This window comes from Telmatherina bonti (genome assembly GCF_933228915.1).
Source record: "Telmatherina bonti genome assembly, chromosome: 15".
Classification (NCBI taxonomy): Eukaryota; Metazoa; Chordata; class Actinopteri; order Atheriniformes; family Telmatherinidae; genus Telmatherina; species Telmatherina bonti.
Window position 1 is genome coordinate 24910573 of NC_136613.1, and position 22902 is coordinate 24933474.

Genomic DNA, 22902 nt, shown 5'->3' on the forward strand with positions numbered 1-22902 from the left:
CTGCCCTGCCGCGTGCACAACCCGCCCTGCCGCGGACGAAGTTGCTCGTTAAATATGAAACTAGAAAAACAGAGCGGAGAGCGGAAACCTCCGCCAAGCACAATGTTAAAGAATCCTTTTTAAAAAATCCTTGATCCAAACGATCCAAACGTTTTTTCTTGTTCTTGCAGCCTCAAGAACAAGAACTCAGTTCTTGCGCCTCGTGGAGTATGTAACAGGCTTTATTCTCCAGTTTCTGGTCTGTTACACAGTGCTGCAAAGCACAACACAGCTGTGTTGCTGGGCTGGAAACAAAGTTGTGAATTGTGGTTTTCCGATCCCTGGATGTTTCATGGCACTGACAGCCCCAGTAATTCACATAATGAACACCAGTGTGCCATTAAAGCAAGCCAGAAGCAAAGTGTTTAAGGTCAGATTTTCTGCTACAGAAAAGGGTTATAGGATAAATTCAGCTTTAAATTACTGCAACATACATAAACTAAACTGCAATAAATGGAAACATTCGAGTGGGCTCATTTGTTGTGAACTGACATCAATTGCTATTGTATACCATGTGTTTTGAAGAGATGACTTTCTGAACAGTGCCATTACCCTTAACATAACTAAACAAATGACACATGAAATATATGCCATCTGTTGTTTCATATCAACAATATTAAAATATGCAGAAATTCAACTTCAGCCACAGTGGTCCGCTATTTCAGTAGTTTAACATCAGATAAACAGAGATTATTCTGCAGTGATTGGATTCTGAAATTAATTAATGAGTATTACACAATGTGTTGCTGTTATGTAAGACTTATAAACATTCAGCATGATTGTGGTCAAGTTCTTTTAAACACATTCTTGTTTAATTTTATGGTAAATTATATAAATAAAATGAGTTAAAAACGTTATCATTTATTCACGTTACACAAACCAGTTAATGACACCTGAACCTACACCACATCAACAGTAACAGCTCTTAAATTGGAAAATTTGATATTAATTGTTGAAATGAAGAGAAAACTAAATAATCCACCTCAATATCTGTGTGACAGACTAGAACAGGAAATGCCCCATGTGGTGGATCCATTTATCCATTGGGAGCCACATTGCTAAAACCAACAGCATCCAGCAGCGGCAGTGACAGCTTTAATTTGGTAGCTGGTGGTCAACATGATTAGCAAACTGCAGGGAGTTTATACAAAATGGACCAACTAACTGTGCCACCCACAGTGTGGGAGGAGAGGAGCATGCAACCAGCAATGAGAGGGTGCAGAGCTGCTATTAACAAGTATTATTTTTGTCATTCTAGAGAATAAAGTTAGGACAGGACCTTTTTATAAGGTATAATATCATTACCTTCACAAGGATACACAGGCGCATTACGATGACATGGCGCAAATATATCAAGCCTACAATTTACAATATTTCTGTGTTTTACAATTAGAAGGATATTACACATCTACACACCTTTCATACCTTTATTCCGTATGCAAGCAGAGACCCAGCCACTGCTTCATTTTCCAGTTGGCAGGGAGCTGATGTGTTCAGATATGATTTATTGATCATGTAGAGCACATTAGTTTACCCACTGTGTTCAGTTAAAAAGCAATAACGCATTTTACACCCTCTGTTCCATTTGAATGCAATAACACTAAACTAATTACGTAAACTGGGGATAGCAGTGTGATTTGTAAAAGCCCAAGCTGTGTGCTGACTCTGAGCCATCTTCAGTGAGCTGCTGAGAATATTGAAACAAATACAGCAAGATGTGATTAATTCATAGACACCTTATCTCTTTCTATTCAGGGGTTTATATGGAAAATTAGCCATAGGGCTGCGACTGCGGCGGTGTTTGTGTGACAGAGCAAGCTCAGGTAATGACTACAATCTCAAGGTTACTCTTCTCTTATATCCATCTCTCTTAGATTTTCACTGACACTCCTCTGACAATCTTTTAATCATTCTAAATTAGGCTTTATCATTATCATTTGGAGGTCATTAACTATAAAAACAGTTTAGATATGACTGCAGAATCAATAAACAATAAATCATGTGCTGACTCAGCATTTTTCTTTTCCATTCATTAATCATAGTTAAATGAATCCATCATCACTAAAAGAGAAAAAAGAACTTTCTCTGCACCTGTGGTCTCAGGGGACAAGATGATAATGCAGCGCTGTGTTATGCAAATACGCATTAGGTTATATTTTCCGCTGACTTATTTGAGTAAATGTCTTTTGTTGTTTTTTTTTTTAAATGTAACAATTATACCGCAGCAAACAGTTGTTTCCTATGAGAAAGAACATCCACATGTCATTTCCCACACTCCTGGAATGATGTCATGTAATCCAAAGTCTTATTTTGTGTTTAGGCAGCAGGACTGACCGCGTTCATGTTGGTGCATTTAAGTACCAGTAACCTTAAGGGTTTTCTGCTCAATAAATTGTGTTTATTTTGTAAAACGCCCTTCAAGCTTGAGGAGTTGACAGTTGGGTCTACCTTTTGGTCTTTTTTACCTGAAACTCTGCTTCTTCTCAGTGCTATATCCAGGGAGTTTCCACTTTACATTAAGCTGTGCACAAAGTTAAAAAAAAAATGGCTAAAATCTTTCACCCAAATCCAGATCTGCAGATATCTCTAAGCTGCATGCACTTTGTGAATCTTTCCACTGCAGGAGGCATATTATCTAAACTGAGACAAGAGCCTCAGAGACATCATCACAGATGAGTCTTATATAATCTGTGAGGTTGCAGACATTGTCACTGTCCCTGTCATTGTGTTGCCCAGCAACGGCTGGGACTACCAGCAGGTGAAGATCCCCAAAATTAGACTAACCTTCATCTGAATGTCCATTTACACTGGACTTCAGCAATAAATCTGCTGAGTTTCAGGCATATTGGACAAAAGGTTGTTTAGATAACAGTAAAGGAAAGATTCCTCTATTTATTAGTGAGCCAGACATGTATGTTCTGCGATGAGACAGATGGCAAGCCTGAATGGATCAAAGGCACATTTCTGAAATGTTGCCTTTGATTTGACTTCTTACAGTGAGTTTGTCTTCTTAGAGATTGTTGCCGGAGGTGACTTAGACTAAGACCATCCTCATGGGAACATTATGAAGACAACACGCTCAGCTTGTTTTAAATGCATCAAATACTTTGGACAGAAGTAACAAACAGGCAGCCAAACTGATGATAGTTCTTGTGTTAGTGAGATAGCAGCCATAGCAGAGGGATCTTAAATCCAGAGTTTTGGGATGAAGCTCACATAAGTAATAGTTTTCAAGTATTTCATTTTTGTAGCTCATCACCACTACAATAGATATAACAAACAGTTCAAAATAGTCTATCTCAGAATAAGTATTGCATCTGACATGTTGTGTTTTGGAATTGTGGTCTACTTGTTGAGAACAGATGTTTTTGTTAAGACCACCATCTTATCTTGAGCCAAAAGAAAGAAAAGCAGGATCGCAAAATTTCATTCAGGCTAACCAAAACGTGCGCCATATATTAAATTTAACTATGAAAAACTGAATCCGAAAGCATTTAGAGATCTTCGTTCTGTCCTGTTGGCATGTAATTATAATACAAATGTTATTCATTTCTGCGCACACACGATGATACACATAGATAATCACACATTCTGGCACTTTTTAAAGCTGCTATATCTCATATTAAGTCAATCAGAGTAAACTTTTCCTCATCATATATTGTCATTGCTCTATAATAGAAATAACAGTGCAGGATTTGAGGAAATGTAGCATCCATCAGCTATTTTTCCACCTTTCCATCAGTGGTAATTGATATTTGAGGTCTGGTTTTGTGCCCTGCTCTCCTTTTCTTGAAATGAGCTTTTGTATGGCAGAGAAAACAGCTGAGGTGGTGGAAATGGAATTGGTTGTGTGTCGATGCATGAGAGAGTGGGATTATCCTAGTGTAATGTCAGCCTTATTAAACACTATTACACTCTATAGATCTGAAAAGTGGAATCTGAGGAATCTTAAGAAGATGTGCTCCCTGTTCATCGATCAGCATGAATGTGTTTCTATCTGTGTGCATCTGGAAATATTTGTCTATAAGTAAGAGTGCCTACATGCAGTGGATCCATGCATTTTTTTTTTTTTTTTTTTTTTTTTTTTTTTTTTTTTGTCTTGTTAACGTTGTCGTAATTCCAAAAGGCACAAACAAGCTTTGGTGAAAAAAGTATCTGTTTTACTGTTTTGTATCAGAAAAAAGCAGGCACCAGCAGAGCTGCAGATAGGGCTGTCACAGTCATCTCATTTAACAGTATTTAACATCACCATTAATTAATTGTAAAGATTCCTCAATATTGTAACTTTAGTTAAAAGATCATGCCTAAACGAATATGGAAGATCAGCACAACCTGCACACAGAATGGAAGCAAAGTTGTTTGATATTTAAAATGGATCATCCTGTGGTTATTATCTACATGTAAGCCTTGAAAACTATCAGAAACTTTATCAATTTGGAGGAAAAAGTAGTTTTAGCTGGATTATGTTTACGTCTATGACAGGGCACAGATTTACCTTGATGGGAATTTTTATTAGACGTGATTTTATTTTTTATGCGTTAATGAGAAAAAAAGTTTTCATTAAACTAAACTTACATAATCTCTTTAAATCAACGCATTTATTTCAGTCCTAATTAAAATTTGAAGACCCATAAGGAGTGTTCATGTAATATTACACATTTATAGTGTTAGGAAATTAATTAACACTCAATAATGTTGTGAAAATATTTCCTGATTTTTACTTATTTATTTTTTTACAACAATCAGACCCAGAAAATCTGTAATTGTGACACTGCTAGCTAAACAAATGCATCTGGTTACAGTTTGATAAACAAAAAAGTGGCTACTACAAATGATGTTATGGGAACAGTGGTGGATATAAGAAAAAAAAAAAGAAATCAGAATATTCACTCCTAGAGCTTCTAATTTTACTTATGTTGCATGAAATGTTCATATTTCAATACACATATGCATATTCAGCTGCTGAGTTAAGGTATTTCTAATAGAAGCTGATGGTTCAGGACTGCATGAATATTTGACTCAGAAGCACAGAAAAAAATCAATGATACACAACAAAGTATTGAGTTGTTGGTTCTTATGCTATCAAACCAGCAAGACAGGCGGTAGAAAGATAACAAAGGACTTTTATATCCATAAATGATACATGGTATCAATGTGATCCCACAACAGCTGCTTGCGAGTGATAGCATTAAACAAAGATATCAACAGTATATCAGTATGAACTAGTCAATGTCGCGTTAAACACAGATAGAATTCATCTTAATTATTGAAAATTTATTTTGGAAATATTTAATAAAAATCCAGTTAAAGCTTGTTTTACCTTTCTTTTACATGTCCACCAACTCAAAGTCACCTTGTGTCAACATGAATCTATGATTGTCAATCACACATGGTGGAGGAGGTCTCCTTCACTCTAATTGTGTTTGTAAGCTACAAAAAGCCTTGGTTGAAACCAGAAAATATATAATAAAATTTAGATACACTTAAGCAGTCAACAACGGCTTGAGGACACATGCAAGACACTATCATATGTTGACACAATGACCCGATCCTGTGAAGTCTAATTCACATATAAGCTCCCTGTGCCACTGAGAGCAGTAGCTGTTGTTGTAGGCATTCGGAAACACATTTCTTCCTACCATGCTCATCAACAACGATCAGATCTGTTGTTCTGATTAATAAAACCATCCCAGCCTTAGAAATCACTATATGCTTTTAAGGGAAATTTGGATTTAAATGCAGTTGGGGCAGTTCAGGTTCATGCCACAACAACCTAAGTGTGCTAAATAATAATCACAGATAAGATATGTGTGGCTCAAAAAACAGCTGCACTGATGTGTACTGATACAGTTGTTCAGGCACATGCTCACACACTTGAAAAATTGGAAAAATTGAAAGCTTCATGCTGCAATTTTGCTACTTCAAATGTGTTTTTCAATAAATGTCATGATGCCAGAAATGAATTGGTATAGGTATAAAATTGTTGTGACTGAACACATCTGCGAGGCAAAATGTGAGCATATGAAGCAAAGATTCTCTGGCATAGCATCATTTTATTACTCTACCATAACTCTGGATCTACTTGTAAGAGACATTAGGCTGGTGGGTCAGGGAGAGATGGAGGGTAAAGTTTGTATGCAGCCTGAAGCAGATAACAGGACAACTTCAACTTTCAATGAAACTAAATCAACACTGACCAAAGGACTGGTGTTGCAGTTCTTCTCATTTATGTTATCACCAACCACCCCGCCTCCTACTTTGCAGTGTGTGTGTGTATATAGGAAGTTGATCAACATACTTGACAAACATATTATGTAATTATTTACAATCGTGAAAGTTTTGATCCTTAATATAAAAATTCTTTTGGGACACATTTTAAATTTTGTTAAGTGCATTAATTATTTTCTCCTCTATTGAGCCTATAATTACTAAAAGGTGGATGTATACATGTGTAGAATAATAAGAGCCTGTGGTTAAGTGGTCTTGAAAATTTGGAATATGGTATTTTTGTTAAGTACAGGGAAATGAATATGGCACAAATGCTGGAACAATTTGTGCTTCTGCCTTCTAGTTTTGCCTCATTACATTGCTGTACAAGATTTGGTCCACTGACCTGCATATTAACATTAAAAGAGGCAAGAGTCTATCTCTTCTGCTTATGACGCTACTTTGTCAGTTTGAAAATGCATGTAAGTGGTTCCAACTAGAGTGCAGGGAGAGTATGTTGTCCTCAGATCATTAACAACAGAATCTTCTGCTCCAATTGTGCTCATTTTTGCCCAGTTACTGGAAAATGTTTCCCACTAGTGCCATGAAAATGCTCTTCCTCATCCCAAGTGACTGTGCTTGGATTTTTTTCTGCCATTTTGAGTCTCATTTTCTCATATGAATTCTAAAAAGTTCCCATTTGAATCTTGTACCTGGAATCCACCGTGAAAAAGCTGATTTTCCTCATTTCTATGTAGGCCTACTCTGTGCGGCATTCACATTATGATAGCCGGATAGACTTGGGATGAACAGGGAGTCAGTTCTGTTGGGGTGAGCAACATTATTCTGAACTCAGACTGTGTTCACTTTGTACTTCTCAAATGAATCTGATCTTTTAAAAAAAAACATGTTTCACTCTCCACTAGAGGTAAAAGAAAATGGAGCTGCATCAGATCTTAGTGGTCTACGTTGATGAGATTTCTATCAGAACTTTTAACAAATTCTTCCATGTCTGACCATGTGATGTGTCTCCTGTCCAAAAGTGCCTATCGTCCCACATGTGTGTATATTTTAGTTGTGTATTTATTAGGGGTGGGAAAATCTAATCGAAAAATCGAAAATCTGAATTTTTTGCTTCACAATTTTAAAATCAATTTTTTTTTCAAAAAAAATCTTTTTTTTTTTTCAAATAAATAAAAATAATCTATTATAAATGTATGTTGTCATTTTTATTGTTTTTATTGATCTTTCTACTTGTCTTCTTCGGCATTATAGTAGCAGAATGATGGTCTGGCTACTGTATTGTTTTTTCCTAATTGAAATCAAGCAAAATGATGAGGAAATCAAAACATTTTTATACATTTTTATTTTGTTTTTAATCTACAAAAATGAGCAATAACAAAGAATTGTGAAAATAGCTATTTCAATCGATTCGGCACCCAAAAAATCGGAATAGAATCAAGACAAAAGCATTTTGTCACAACCCTAGTGTTTTTGCTACATGTTAAATCCACAATGTATTTGGTCCACTTAAAACAACCAAGACCTGCATGTGTAGGCGGAATGAGTCTGATTCTTTGATCCATATCAGACTTTGTACATTCAAAGTGCCCCGAATGAAGCTGACTTTCCGAGCAAGCAGACTAGGATGGGCACAATATGTGGCAGCATCCCCACAGTTACTTTAGAAGTAACTTTTTTTTCTCAAGAACTGTTGTCTGTTATCACACTGTCATCATCACTTATCCTTCCTCATAATTTGTTGTGTTTCAAAAGTGTTTTGTGTTTTCAAAAGTGTTTTGTGTTTCAAAATACTTTTAGAGCTCCTTTAAATTTTCCTTAGTTTGTCCATTCTATTCTATTCTATTCTATTCTATTCTATTCTATTCTACGTTCATTTAGAAGACGGTTTTCTCCACAGTAACTTACATTTGAGAGTGCGAACAACACAAGCAAGAAATCAAACAGGGACATCATTGTGCTAGTTAGACAGCTGAGAGTTCAGTTGGACACAGGTGTTGCCATGTAGTGACCTTTTTTTATTTTTGAATGTTCCCTTTCCTCTCTGCAATGGTTTCTTTCTGAAAGTACGAGAAACTATTTATTTCACATCATCATTGTGTCACAAAGGGCTGGCAAGATATGTGAGCCACAGATATGTAAATACTGCTCTCTTACACTGCTCCTTAATAAAAACTTGGCATTCATTCAGCATTAATTATTTGCGAAAGGAAATATCCTGACATTGAAAAAAGAGGGTCACCTAAGCCATTAAAGTCAACAAATACACTTTAATTTCACCCCAGTTTCATCATGTGGTTGATGTTCGTAAATGACAAAGTGTCATTATCTCCCTCTTTTGTTTCCACTGTTATTGAGGAGACATTTGACATTTATTTTCCACAAAGAGGCCTTCATGCTAATGTCCCCTCTCCAAAAGACAATTTGCTGTCAATTTAACAGCATGTTAAAACCAGTCAGCATCAATCATGTGGAAGGAAAGCAGGGAGCCAGAGAAAACTTGGAGACTCTGTCGTGCTAATCTTCTTAACACCTAATAATAAATTCATTAGAGCTCTATATGTACCAACTTTGACATGCTTTCCCTTCTATTTAAGTGGCATATGTCACTGTGAGTTATGTAATTTATACTGAAAACACTGGAATGAAGATGAGCGTAGGGCAAGCTGTTTAAGAGTCTGCATTTAAAAAAGTGTTAATAATAACCTTCTTGTCCCTCATTCATGTTAATCTTAATTAAAACCACCTCAAAATACCATCTGATCAAAGTGCTGCACTGGGTGTGACATCATCATCACCGCCCAGCCTTAAAACTGTGATACGTGTTGCCCCACTTGTTGTCTGTCCTACAAGTGCCACATTTCACTTGGAACCCCAGTAGAGCTGACGAGACCAACAATAATCCCTGTTAAAGATTTACCGCTGTAACTGTGCATTAGAGCTATCCTAAGGGGGGTCAGCACATCTTGGAGGCAGTGAGTACATTGTCCCAGCAGTCCAGCTCAGACTATGAAAACAAAGCCTTTCTGTCCACTCTTCATCCTCTTCCAGTTTTGTCTCCGAAGGAAGATTTAGAGAGAAACCGTACACTCACCCCGAGTTAACGGGGGCCTTTTGAAAGGTTTACTACACTGTTAGTTCATTTGGCACAACATTGTCTGTGCTGCTATAAACATTGCTATAAAGGGATCAGTGAGGCTGGCCTCTAGAAAGTTCATAAAAAGATCTGTGTCTCTGATAATGTCACTGACATATAAGAAATAGTCCCTCTTGAATTATACTGTCTACCACAGTCTTTGGTGAACTATGAACAATTCAGTGTGGGGTTGTTAATTAGATTTTACCCTTTTATTCATGTGTTTTGTTTCTTATCTTTGTCTGTCGTCAACCATAAAAAGTACCATATTATGTATTATCCAAATTATGACACTAACTGCAACCAACAGATCATTAGCCTCAAGTCTCATAAAATCCTGTAAAATGTAGTTAACCTCGGAAGATTTTACAAAAATTTCAGTTCATGCAAAGTAAGCACATAGCGTTATTTTGAGGTGTTCTACTTCCTGTGGGATTTGGCAACGGATTTTCAAAGCTTTTCTCCTGTTTCTTTTCTAAAACTCTGAGATTTCACCCATACGAAATTCAAAAAAGTTTTTCCAATACACTTTTGCAATATATTTCTATATTGAAAGGTCTGGAAAACCACCTTATGAGAGCGTAAAATTTTTTAGCAACATGTGAGACTTTTTTCAAAATGTTGGTGTTTCCATTAACGGTTTTGAATATGGTATAGATATATCTACATATATATAAATATATGTAGATATATCTATATATATCTATATATATATATATAGATATATGTATATATCTATATATATATATATATATATAAGAAACAAGCACAGATTGACGACTTTTGGAGTACCCGTGTTGTTTGTTGTGGTTTGAGAGGGGGGACAGAGCGTGCCTAACTTTAATATAAATATATATATATATAAACCAGGTATCACAATGAAAACAAGGAAACATGAAGACATAAAATGTTACCAGTGCAAACCATAATAAATTCTGATTATTCTGGTTTGTTTATAGCCCCTATAGATTACTTATTACATTCATAATCTAACCTTTGATATTTAATTTCCAGTATTCTGGCCTGAATCAACTCAATGACTACTTCTGACACAAAATACCACACATTATTTAAAAAAAAAAAAAATCGCAATGGAACATGATGGAACAAATGAACCAGGAAAATGATGTGTGCATGTGAACTGGTGCTGCTGTGAGTAAGTATAAAAATTCCAGCTTGCTGTGTTAGTGATAGCCTTTGCTTTAACACCATTAACACAGCTATTTTTAAAGTCATGAGATATTGAGCTGATTACAGATATGTCTGAAACATTTGGCTGTAGCAGAGAGGCTTTCAAAATGCAGGATGGGATTTTGGAAAATAAAGTGAGGTTAAATGGATTTCAACTCTAGGTAGGTTAAAACAAACATCTCTAGTTAAGTCGGCACATCCATTTTTTCTTGGTTGAATGGCCTAGTGTGGCACACCAAAGAAAAAGTTTTCATAATGCCAAAAAAGACATGTACACATATCCCATGGGACACAATGTGTAGTGGTAGTATTTTAGTCACCACAGCTGGTACTTTCTAGGCTACAGAAGGGGTTCAGCTTGAAGAAACATTGCCATAAATGTGTGTAAGAAGTTAATGACTGGCAAACACGGGACAGAGTGGAAAGGAAACGGAAGTAACTTGTCCAGATCAGGGAAAACATGAACGGATCTGGATCTGGGCAAGTGTCACCATTGAACCACAGTTAGCTTTGATGGCATTAGACAGAAAAATTGAAAGTAAGATAAAAAAAAAAACATAGGGTAAGATAGAAAAAAAGCAATTGTTTAAGTCATAGAAAACTATTTAAAGTTACCCTGGATGTTAAAGTCTCTCACTAAAGACTATTTCAAACAATATTTGGTCCAAGAATCCTGGGACAAAATATTTGTCAATATTTTGTGTCAGTTTTATCTCAAAACTGAAATTCTTATTCTGACACATTATAAGTAACACAGAAATGCATGGAAACAGGACCAGGGAGCAACTGCATCTTTTGGATCTTGTGACACAAATGAAAGGCTCATCGTGTAGAAAGTGACCAAAAGCTGTTGGAAACCTTATTACGTTGAATCAGGCGAGATGGAGTTGGGGAACCATCTTCAACCTGCAGAGCAGTGACCAGCGAGGACTGGAGTTTATGGTCCCTGCTGTAAATATTAAATCATATTGGGACACTCTCAGCTCTTTGTATGATTTGTTATGCCTGCAATGAGTAAACATGAACATAAAACAGTGTTGAAACTTGTCCCCATAAAATGGACTACAACTGTATTGACTGGTGTACAACACAGCTCAGACCCAAAAAGGAACTTGATACTTGTTGCAGTCAACAAACTAAAGAGTTACAGGACTACGTCAGCACCCGTATAAGCGGCCTCAGGGTGTGAATGTATGTACAAAACAGATTATAATCCTAATTTCTACGAAGTACACACCTGATAAGTTGTTGTTGTAATAGAGGTTCATGATGGTTAAAATTATAGGGCTGAGGCTGAAGATTAGGTTTACTAACTAATACAAGCAACAAAAGAAGGAAGATTTTCATATGTTAAGCTTGTGAACTTCAGCTATAAATAGATAATGGTGCAATTGCACCATGAAGCCTGTTTCCCCCTGCATTGCTAACCACTCATCACTTCAACAGAGGTGTGTTAGAGAGGGCACACTAATCCTGAAGTGTAAATCAGACATGCCACTCCCTGCTTTAGCTAATGAAGAGAGTGTGGAAGTGTGATGAGTAGGAGAAACTAACAGAAAGGGAGAAGAGAAGAGGCCTTTTCATTTGAAGTATTTGAGAGTGTTGTTTCTGATTACATCTGGAAATATTAAACGTGGGTTTCCGAGTGCCAGCACCACTTTTCTTCTTTGAGAGAAGGAAAAAAAATCAGGAAGGACCTTTTATCATCTCTAGTGCAACTAGAAGCAGTGTAACTGAATGTAAGCACTGAGATGTACTTGTATTATACTAATATATGTCAGGTTCTCGTTTTGTTTTGAAGTATATGTGTTACATAAGCAAAGAAAAATGGATTGCATTTTCCTTCTGTGGGAGCAAAATATTCTGTATGGAGACAGAAAACAAGGTTACTGTTCCACTGTAATATAAACGCGGTACATATGGATAAAATGTACATTGTGTCAGCACAGTAAGAAAAGCAATAAGGCTTTATTCAGATTGTTTTATAGTTTTCAGAGAGGAGACACTGAGGAGGGTAATTGTTGTGTGGAATGAAACTGAAAATAGAGCGTTTCTTCCATTTTCTTTTTCACATATTCAGTGATTTTCCGCCTGCATCTTGCTTATATCGCCACCATCTCTGCAATGATTTCTCATCCCCTGCTTCGCCTCCTCACCACACTGCCTTTGATTTCAAGAGCTGAACTATTCTGCAACATTTGTTGATGTGGATCTGCAAGTAAATGCTGCAGAATTGTGCTCCTCTTGGAATTGTTCTTCTTCGCTGGCCACCAGGAGAGGAACCCACCATCATCGGCTATGCACCACAAAGGCTCAAAGACTGTCAGATATGCTTTTGCCTATGCCTAATAAAACAAAAACTGGAAGGTTGTGATTTTTTTTCTTTTATAAAAGTAAGGTTTAAAGTCGGGGATACTTTCTGGGTGATAAAATACCGCCAAGGTCATGTATGCATGCATGGATACTAGAGAGTTTCTGGCTTCCCAGTTGTTCATACATGCCGCATGTGCAGAATATTTCAGAGCTGATGGAAATTATGAAAAGAAAATGAGGGTTGAGACGCAAAAGTTCATTAGACACAAATTCAAGAAACAGCAAAGCTTTCAATCGGAGAACAACTGACTGAGCCTGGACATTAGAGTGGATAGTTTGCATGGCAAAACTTCAGACTACTACAGTGTAATACGCACACACTCATCCGTTTTCACCGAAACATTTCAACACTGATACAACGGCTTACAGGGAAAATAAAGGTCTTCTGTTAACAGTTGAATCTAAAGGAAATAATTACCCAGTCTGTGGTTGATAATACAAACATTCATATGCAATTGATGGTTAAATGTTTAAATGCTCATTTTCCATTTCTCTTTGTTTACCTTTTCATTAGAGTTTTTGCTCACTGCCAACATTTCTGAAGTTTCAGCCATCCCCGAAGCAAAGTAACATGCAGTTAGACGGGCAGAGACACACAGACAGCTCCTCTCCTTGTACATGATTTGCCTGCCAGTTTTTCTGCCGTCGTTCAGGTCCAGTGATTATGAAGTGAGAGACCTTACCGACCAATCTGCCGCCTCTGTGTCTTAGGGCCCCTATCCTGAGCTTTGAGATCTGGGTGTGAAGTTGTTCTGGGTGACTTCCAGATCTCATTAACCTTGGACTGAAGGTCCTCGATTAGATCAAAGACCCAAAGGCCAATGGGTCAGAATATTAGTCTCTCATTCCCTCCTCAGCTGGTTAACTTTCTTCACAGGTGTTTGCTTTACAGCAGTGTACTCTGATGTGTTGCTACTGTCGAATGTTATAGGTGTAAACCTTCTAACACAGCACTGATAATGGAAGGATATCATAGTGTGTCACAGATCCTTTATGGTGAAGATTATTGTTAACAATGTCCCCTCAATCATGGAGCTGCCTGCTGACGTAAGGACACGGCCATATAGAAAAACTGACTGTCATTCATTCAGAATTATTAGCTCTCTAAAATTTCAAGCACAAAATAGAAACTACACTTGGAATAAAATGCTAATAAACCCGCTCTGTGTAGTTACATTGTGATTTCTTCAAGGTTACTGGGCAACAAAAAAATAGAAAAATCCCACCTTGCGTGGTTTTATAATGTTGCCATTAATTAAACTTTATACACTGTCTCTTAACATGTGGTGGCAGAACTTTTGGATGTTTTCTGAAGCCATCATTTAGCTTTTTGAATGCATTTTGAATTCCTTATTTTCGATTCAGGCATGTGCACGATTTTGATCAGGATGCTGCAGAATCACTCAACAGCATGTGAAGGGACTGACTGCACAAAGCATCTGTTTCTTTTTTTCCTTTTACGCATTCAGTTTTAAAGTCAAGCATGAACTAAAAGAGAATTTACTTACATCTTTTCAATACAGAGCATACATCAATACAAAATTACCTCTGTAACTCTGTCTACTACAACTGATGCAGCAGGGGGTGTTTTTCAGCTTTGTTTATGGCTAAATTCATTTTTGTGACAATTTAGGTCTGTGCTTTTTTAGACAATAATACTCTAACATATGGCTTTTTTTATAGCATGTTACTGACATTTAATGATCTATGCAAAAGTGATACACACACTTATTACACTCTGATTTTCTCTGCATCCTCCACCCACTTCCCTCCTGATATTATAGTCATCGCTTATTTTAGCCCTCATGCTCACCACATAAAGTCTTCCTCAGCCGCCTAGATCAGCAGTTTTATTCAGAGGTGACAAATCAGAGCTGCACGGTCAACAATTTCTTGAACTATGATGGTATCATTATACATATGTGATTGCTTTCATGCCTGAATATAATGACAATGGTTGGATTTGATGGATCAATAGTTCACTTGATTTGCACACAGTGGTTTTCCTTTTCCCAGTCAAGATGTCTAGGCTTGATTTCAGTTTAGTTTGCTGTGTGTCACTGTTATTGTGGGGTTACTATAGCATGTGTTCATAAGTGTGCTTTAGCCACTGGGTCTGTCCCTCCTTGCATGTGTCACGCAGTCAATCATTGCAAAGTAGCCATTGTAGCCATGGAACAAAGCTCAGCTGGACAGATTACAACTGGATGCTCCGAGGTTTCCAAAAAGGAAGTTAAGCGAAGGTCGGGCAGGGGCGCCATTAGGTTGACAGAGTCTAAAACAGGCTCTGGTAGGGTGGAGGGGTTGACTGACGGTTTTTGACTCAAGGACATGTTGGTATCAGAGGTTAATGACAGAGGCAGCCTTGGTACGCCATCGGGGTTGTCACTTATCATACTGATACAGAAAGACTACGTGTGTTTGTGTGGTGAATGTAACGTGGGTGTGTGTGTGTGTGTGTGTGTGTGTGTGTGTGTGTGTGTGTGTGTGTGTGTGTGTGTGTGCACGCTAGAGTGTGTGACTGCGTCCAAACTCATGCAGACCAATGTCTATTTAAATATGCTGGAAAGAACCACTTTTTTAAGTAAATGCAATCAGTTTATTCTCTACTGACACTGTGATTAAAAAGAGCAACAGATCGATGAATTGCGACTCCAGACCTGATTTGAATTCAGGAATGACTGTTTACCGATGTGGAATTTTAATCATTTAGACAATAAACATTTAATTTTCCAAAAGATCCGTGCACGGATCAACATCATCAAATGTGTTTGTGTTTGTGTGTGTGTGTGTGTCAACCTTTCTTGTCTTTGTCCTAATTGTCCCCATTTGATCGGTGCAGTGGTGGTTTCAGGCACTACCTCGTTCCCCCCACGGCTTCATTCATCACAGGCAGCAATGGAGACACATAAAGATAGTCACTGCTTCAAGGTAGTCCCTTTAAATGCCTCCGTTTGTGCTACTGAGTTAAATCAATGACAACCAGCAGCAATGAACGTTTCACCGTGCAAATTATTTAACAATGTGCCACTAATTTCTCCATGACTTTGAAGCGATTTGGCAGATTAAACCATCTTATTAAAAGGTGTTTGCAGTCTGTCTCAAGAAGTTTTTTCACTGACGTTAGTGCCTTATACATTTCTTTCACTTTTTTTTTTTTTTTTTTAAACAGCTGTCAAGATGCACAGCGGAAAAATGTGCCTGAATGTATGTAGGAAACAGTAGACACAGACAAAGCAGTGAAGCTGATGCTGCTGCCTTGTTAACATGCTGATCACATTATCTGTCAGTGTAGCCATATTTATTAGAATACAGTATCCTGTAACTGACTAATAAATAACATAGAGGTAACTTCATATCTGTGTTTGGTTTTCTTCCATTAAAGATACAAAGACCATTTTTCTCACCTATAGTTCATGCTTGGGAACAACCACGGTAGCCACTTTGCCTGTTAACGCAAACTCCTTTAATAACACACACACACACACACACAAAGAGTTTAACTTCCATTGATAAATGTGGAAAGATCTCTTTTAGGCTCTTTGCCTTGTCAACTTGTTGGGTCAGTTCTTCAGTTGTTCCAAATGAGTGGTTTCTCCACTAGCGGCCATTAAATTCTATAAATTGCTTTATTGTTTTTACCTCTAATTGTTACATCCGTAGCGACTTTCATCTGACAACTTAAGCTGGCAAAGGTTCAGTGTGTGTTTTAGTAATTGGATTTTGCATTTTGATTCTGGGAGCGCATTTAGATGGGAGGCAATTAGCAAGACAGCTCCCTATAAAGTAGAAGTCCAGGGGGTGGTAACAACAGACCATTTCTCTGTCTGAATCCTTTATGGTTCATTTTTGGTCATTTTTGGTCACATTTGCGTTTTGCCAGTGCCCTCACCACTAGAGCTAATACGAGGCAGTGTCTGCAACACAGACAAGTTACTCATGCAGTGCAGCTCATCCAGAGCAAGACAACAACCCAGCAGCAGGATTGCAATATGCTATTTTGTGCTAGAAGGAAGAGTAGGAGTGCTGCCAGAGCCCTTCAAAATGACCACCGGCAGGTTACTAATGTGCATGTTTCAGTCCCTAACTCTCAGAAACAGGCTCAGTAAGGATGGTAAGACAGGCTAGAATCATGTGACTACTTCTGATAATATTTATATAAATTCTGATATGCAAGCTGTGTGTTTATGTAGGCAAAAAAATTAAAAAGGATACTTGTAACCTCAAAGCTGTTATATTCATAGCAATGTAACAAGTCTTTCACATTAGGTGAAAATGAAACTATTAATGTGATATTTCACAAGTTTTGTGTGATTAAAAAAAAGCTCTTGTCAATCACTGTTTTGAATGGTTAAACATCAGTAGACGCTGTGGAGAACCACCATCATTACTCCGTCTGAGAGAAGAGGAAACATCAGCTTTGTAAGCCAAACTGAAAAGTTTCTCTTTGTTTTCTTTTCTTTTTTTTTCTTTTCTTTTTTTCTACATTTTTCTCCTGACCAGCTGCAGCCAAAATCTGATTTATCGCACTGCCTCGCTGAGCTGTTGTTTGAACATCACTTGTGACAGTGATAGATAAATGGTTCATGCAATCACCTGCTGAGTATCTTTTGGACGTGCTTGCCCTTTTCCAACAGTTTCCATGGTCGACTTCCCAGATGGTTCTGTGTTACAAATCATTTGCCATGTCAGGTTGATATTGCAATGCCTGAAAACTCAAACTGTAGGATTTAAACACAGACAAATGTAATAGCTGATACATTAGGGTATTTTCTCTCTCTGAGCTTCTTTTTCACCACATTTACTGGAGTTGGGATGATTAACTGTGAATTAGAAACCAGCAAAAAATATGAATTAGGCTTTAAAGCTTTGATGCTGAGTATTACCAGGAATTACCAGTCTCTCCTGTTCACCAGTAACATAGCAGAAATTGAGAAACTTAATAAAAAAAAAATGTCTATTCTGATACATATCACAACATTCTGTTCTTCATGAGTTCCTCTTTCTCTTTGCTTCTCCTCTGATATGTCAGTTTCTTATTTTGATATTTTTACCATGCCCAGCCATGACACAATGTGTTTTGTTTCCTCTTTCTCATCACATTGTCTCTCTGTCACCCTCAGCATGCCACCCAGGCTTCTACAAGGCCTATGCTGGAAATATCAAGTGTTCAAAGTGCCCTCCACACAGTTTCGGCTACGGACAAGGAGCCTCCATCTGCCGCTGTGAGAAGGGCTTTTTCAGAGCTGAGAAAGATCCTCCAAGTATGGCTTGTACACGTAAGTAACCTGAGAAAAGGGGTCTTACTTTATTGCTAACAGTCCTCCTCACATGTTTTAGCAGTCAGATAAACACCTTAAACACCTCTGACGAGGTTTACAGACAGACTGGTTCTGCTGCTAGCATTTTTTAAGGGTGAGACTGAAAGGAGAAATATGAGGTTTATCTTCGTGGACTCACAGAAAGAACTTTCAACCTCACACACAGCACTGTCATTACTGCTTATATAGAGATAGAAATACAGTTGATTGAATTTTATTCAATTCACTGTAAATTCATACTTAATATCTCTATACTTATATGAGCCTGGCAATCAGGGTGAGTTATTACTTTCTAGAAATGGTGGATTTCTCCAGAATTTGCTGTGGTCTTGTCTTAGGGACTTATCTGGTGTGAAACTGAACAGTGGAGAGTCTCTGGATGAATTACATGGCTTTTGTTCAGCTGCTTCGTCTTCATCGATGATTCACTGACTGTCATTACGACTTCATATTTGCATTAAATTACAGTTTAACTGGACTAATTCTCCTTTAATTAAAAAGCCATTTAGCTGTCACTGAGATAGACGGGGGGCCACGTCTGAGAGCTCTCCAGGGTGGAATTATGTATTTGTCTTTTACAGCAACACAAAGCAAAGATACTTTTAGTTTACAGTGTTGTGGGAAACCTTTAGAAAAGCCTTTTTAAAATTGTAAATCATTGTTTTTATGGCAAGATTTTGATTCAGATGAAATACCATAGTGCATCTATTCAAGACTTGTCAGTTCAAATTGCTATTACAAGTTATTTTAATGGTCGTCTTTGACGTGAATTGCATCTCTGCCTCCTATTTGTGGGGGAAAAATTTTTATTTTGAGGAGATTCAAAATGCCGCCCATTGAAAGTGGACCTGCATGCGCATGTGGACCACCTAGACATTGACCTCGGTGTACAAAATTATAATTTTGTGCCTTTTTTTATGGCTCGTCAGTTGTTGGCAAGTTTCCTAGCGCAAGCGTATTTGCAATCTTCAGGGCTACTTTTGCTCCAAACACGAAGCCTTTTGATGGTTTAACAACCGCACAAACTAAGATGAGTAGACTTATGCAACACGTCTACTTTCACAAGCTGTGAGCTTTGCATTTACTCACATAATGCATTTTAATTAGAGGCTTGTAGGCAGGCGCGTAAACTGTTTGCTTGATGTTGAAGTCGAAAGGAAAAAGGGAAATGGAGATTAAAGACGGAGGTGCCTTGGGGAAGACAAAGGTAAAGAGGAAGAAAGAGAAGATGTCACAGGAGGAGAGATAAAGGTGGAGGAAAAGTGTAAGGGCTGGATGGAGTAGACAGTGAAGAGGGAAAGGAAGGAGGGTGCTGATACCAATCTCCCCCCAAGAGGAGAATGGGGGCTGATTGATGGCAGTGGTGTTGCTCTGCAGGAGGGGAGGTGGGAGGATTCTCCTCGATGGAGAGAATAGAGGAGGTGAGATAATAGCCGATAGAGGTAGAAAGAGATAAAGCGAGAGAATGGACGCATGCTGACAGAAGTGGTGGAGGGGTAGGAGGAGCTTTCTGGTCTGTTGAGACTTTTAGCAATGGTGGGGAGAGGATGGGAGGAAGGGATGGTGGAGGGGAGGGAAACATCCCATTGTCCTGGCAGACAGTGAGCTTGGCAGGACAGGAGTGTTCAAATCCCTCAGGCCTTTTAACTCCACCCTGTTGACAGCTGGCTGCCTGCTTTAGCACAATGCTTACCCCGATACACAAAACACACACACATCCACAGAGCGCAAGAAGTGAAAAATGTGTGGGAGGTGAAATAACTTGGACTGTTTACTGTAGAAAAGTTATTGAGATTTATTTGGTGAAGCAGAATGCGGTGGGAGCTTGCAAAATTCAGCTATTAATTTGACAGGGTTTCTTCAAAACGATATTTCCAAACTGTTAAATATCCCTTTGAAAAACTTCTTCCAAGAAACTGTCAGGAAATCCATTCAGTGTTACAGGTTGAGGGGGATGCTAAGCAGCTACACTGAACAAACATTAATGCTTGCATAAGTCTAAATAAGAAGTAAATAAATAGAAGTCTCAGTTTATCTAGATAATATGAACATTATTACTGTTTACCATTAAAATGTGGAAATGTGGCATGTTCACAATTTATGAGCAGCTACGAATTTCACAGAAGTTCAGTTAAAAAGCTTTAGGAAAACAAATATTTCTGCATGAGTTTCAGCAACATAGCCACCGTCGGAAATATTGTTTTATTTCAGTTAAACTCCATTTGTTTTTTGGCAGGCCCTCCGTCTCCACCTCGTAATTTGATGTTTAACATGAATGATACCTGCCTGATGCTGGAGTGGTCCCCCCCCAGCGACACCGGGGGCCGCCGTGACCTTACATACAATGTCCTGTGCAAGCGTTGTGGCCCCGAGCCCAACCAATGCCAGCTGTGTGAGGAGGATCTTCGTTTCCTGCCGCGGCCACTGGGCCTGACTAACGCCACTGTCACCGTCATGGATTTCACCGCACACGCAAACTACACTTTTGAGATCGAATCGCTGAATGGTGTGTCGGACCTGAGCTCCTTCCCCCGACAGGTGGCCATCATCACCGTCAGCACGGATCAGGGTGGTGAGTAGGACTTCAATTAGACACATGATACAGAACTCATTCCTGCAACTCTCACAGTCTTCTTCCAGACTTCTTGCTGCTGCTTTCTTGGTGTGTAATGATGAGTAAAAATGAAAGTTGCTAGTACATTTTTTTTCTGGCTAATGTCTAATTTTTAGTCTATTATTGATTCTGCCAAGTTCACACATTTTCTGAAATACTGACTTGGTTTTAGAGACTCTAACTTTAGTTTCAGTCGGTGACATCACCAACAAATAGCGAGAGCATTTAATATCCGTTACCAGACTTGCGACCCCTGTTTCCAGTTTGGTTATTTAACAAGAAGCTTTAATTGAAACCACACTGCTCACATGTAAGGCACTACCTCAGAGCATATTTCTACCAAAGGAACGTTGACAAATAAAACTCAGTTTTATTCAGTTCCTACAGTTTTGATTATATAGTGTCAGTTCTCAACAAAAAGTCATGAGTTCACCTCATATTCCCTCTGAACAAATACAGCAAGACAACAGAAGGCAGAAAAGCCAGTCATAAACCCTTCAGAGGAATTTGACTTAGAAAGGGCAGCCATCTGCGTTCGGAGAGCTGCAGAAAGAAAAAACAAACAGTAGGCACTGGGCAGATTGAGCAGCCTGTAACTACACATTAAAGGACTGCTTTGAGACCAAGGTTACCTGTGGGCAGGAACAAGGACAGAAAAGTCTACGGGTGAGAGAGACACAAAGGCACTGACGTGAAATAATGACATACAAATATAAAGCAGTTCTGTAAAGCACCGGGAACTGCTGCAGAGCAGCACTGAAGAAATGCAGGTAAGGAAGCGTCAAGTCTTCAGAAGGAGCGCTCAGCTGAGAGGTGATTTTGACAGCTGTGGCTTCGTGCATGACGCAGATTAACGAAACATTACCCAGTTTCAACTGTTGGTAAATATCAAACCATGAATGAATTTTTCTGACTGTAAAACAATCCTTTTTGTCATAATTTCATGTCCACTGCTTGTGTAAAAGAATGTGATTATTTTATTTATGCACTCCTATTGGAGGATTCAGCAGGACGTCATCAGGACATCAGTTGCACACTTTTTGTTCAGGCAAATTCTTCCCAAATTTATACAGAACATTGATCATCTGTTTGTTTGTTTGTTTTGTTTTCAGTAGCGTGGGAAATTTGCTCAAATTAATATAGCACTACCTTCTGATTTGGCATTTCTGTTTTTAATTAATAAACATGATCTGAAATTTTTATCCTTCAATGAATCTGTCATTCAGTTTCGGTCCGGTTTCAGTTCATCTGCTAAAATTGGTGTCAACATGTTGTGATCAGGTCATGAGATGTTTTCATAGTGTTGAAAAAAGAATAGAATAACTAGGGTCATCTGCAACGCTCTGTCAATTTTAGTAAAAAGTTAATATTTTGAATTTGCAGGGATAGGATGGGCAGGTTGTGTACTTATTGGTGAGCTTGTGCACCTTTATTGATGTGTCAGTAAAGATTCTGTCATCTCGGTCATGGTGATTGTAAGAGCTTGAATCGGAGGCAACGGGACTTCCTTTGGTGTCTTGAAAATGTTTTGCCTTTCATCCAAAAGCCTGAAAATGTTCCTGCCAGAATAGAGGGAAAAGAAAGGGAGCACACGCTTGTCAAGAAAACACTTCAAACCTGTGGATATCTGACTTGAGCTTTTATCAAGTCAGCAAAGAAAAGCAAAAGCAAACACATGGCACCAAATAATGAAGAAAACAAGAACAGGCACAAAGATATTGCCACTCCATACAAGGCTGGAGTGCCTGAGAAACATAGATGGATCTTCTTCAAACACAACATTCCTATGCATTTCAAGTGCAGGAGCACACTGATGCAGAAACTGGTCTGCATGAAGGATAAAACAACCAAACACAAGATGAGCAAGGTTGTCCAGTGCAGCAAGAATTCGCAGGCCTCAACTTAGGAGAAGCCAAACCTTACCAGTCAACTCTTCAGCTCATGATTCAGTCATCCACCAGCATGTTAAGGATAAGGGAGGGTCGCAATGTGCACATGTT

General features: G+C 38.3%; 1 protein-coding gene across 1 annotated transcript in view; it reads left to right on the plus strand.

The window, feature by feature from the left end:
* Nucleotides 1-22902, plus strand: part of LOC306766336 (ephrin type-A receptor 6-like) — a gene marked incomplete at both ends in the record, with an annotated part of 174903 nt that overhangs the window by 72751 nt on the left and 79250 nt on the right. Inside the window, 2 exons of the mRNA XM_079254033.1 lie at nucleotides 18091-18246; nucleotides 20525-20860. Of these exons, the coding sequence (XP_079110159.1) occupies nucleotides 18091-18246; nucleotides 20525-20860 (492 nt within the window). The remainder of the gene's footprint in view (nucleotides 1-18090; nucleotides 18247-20524; nucleotides 20861-22902) is intronic.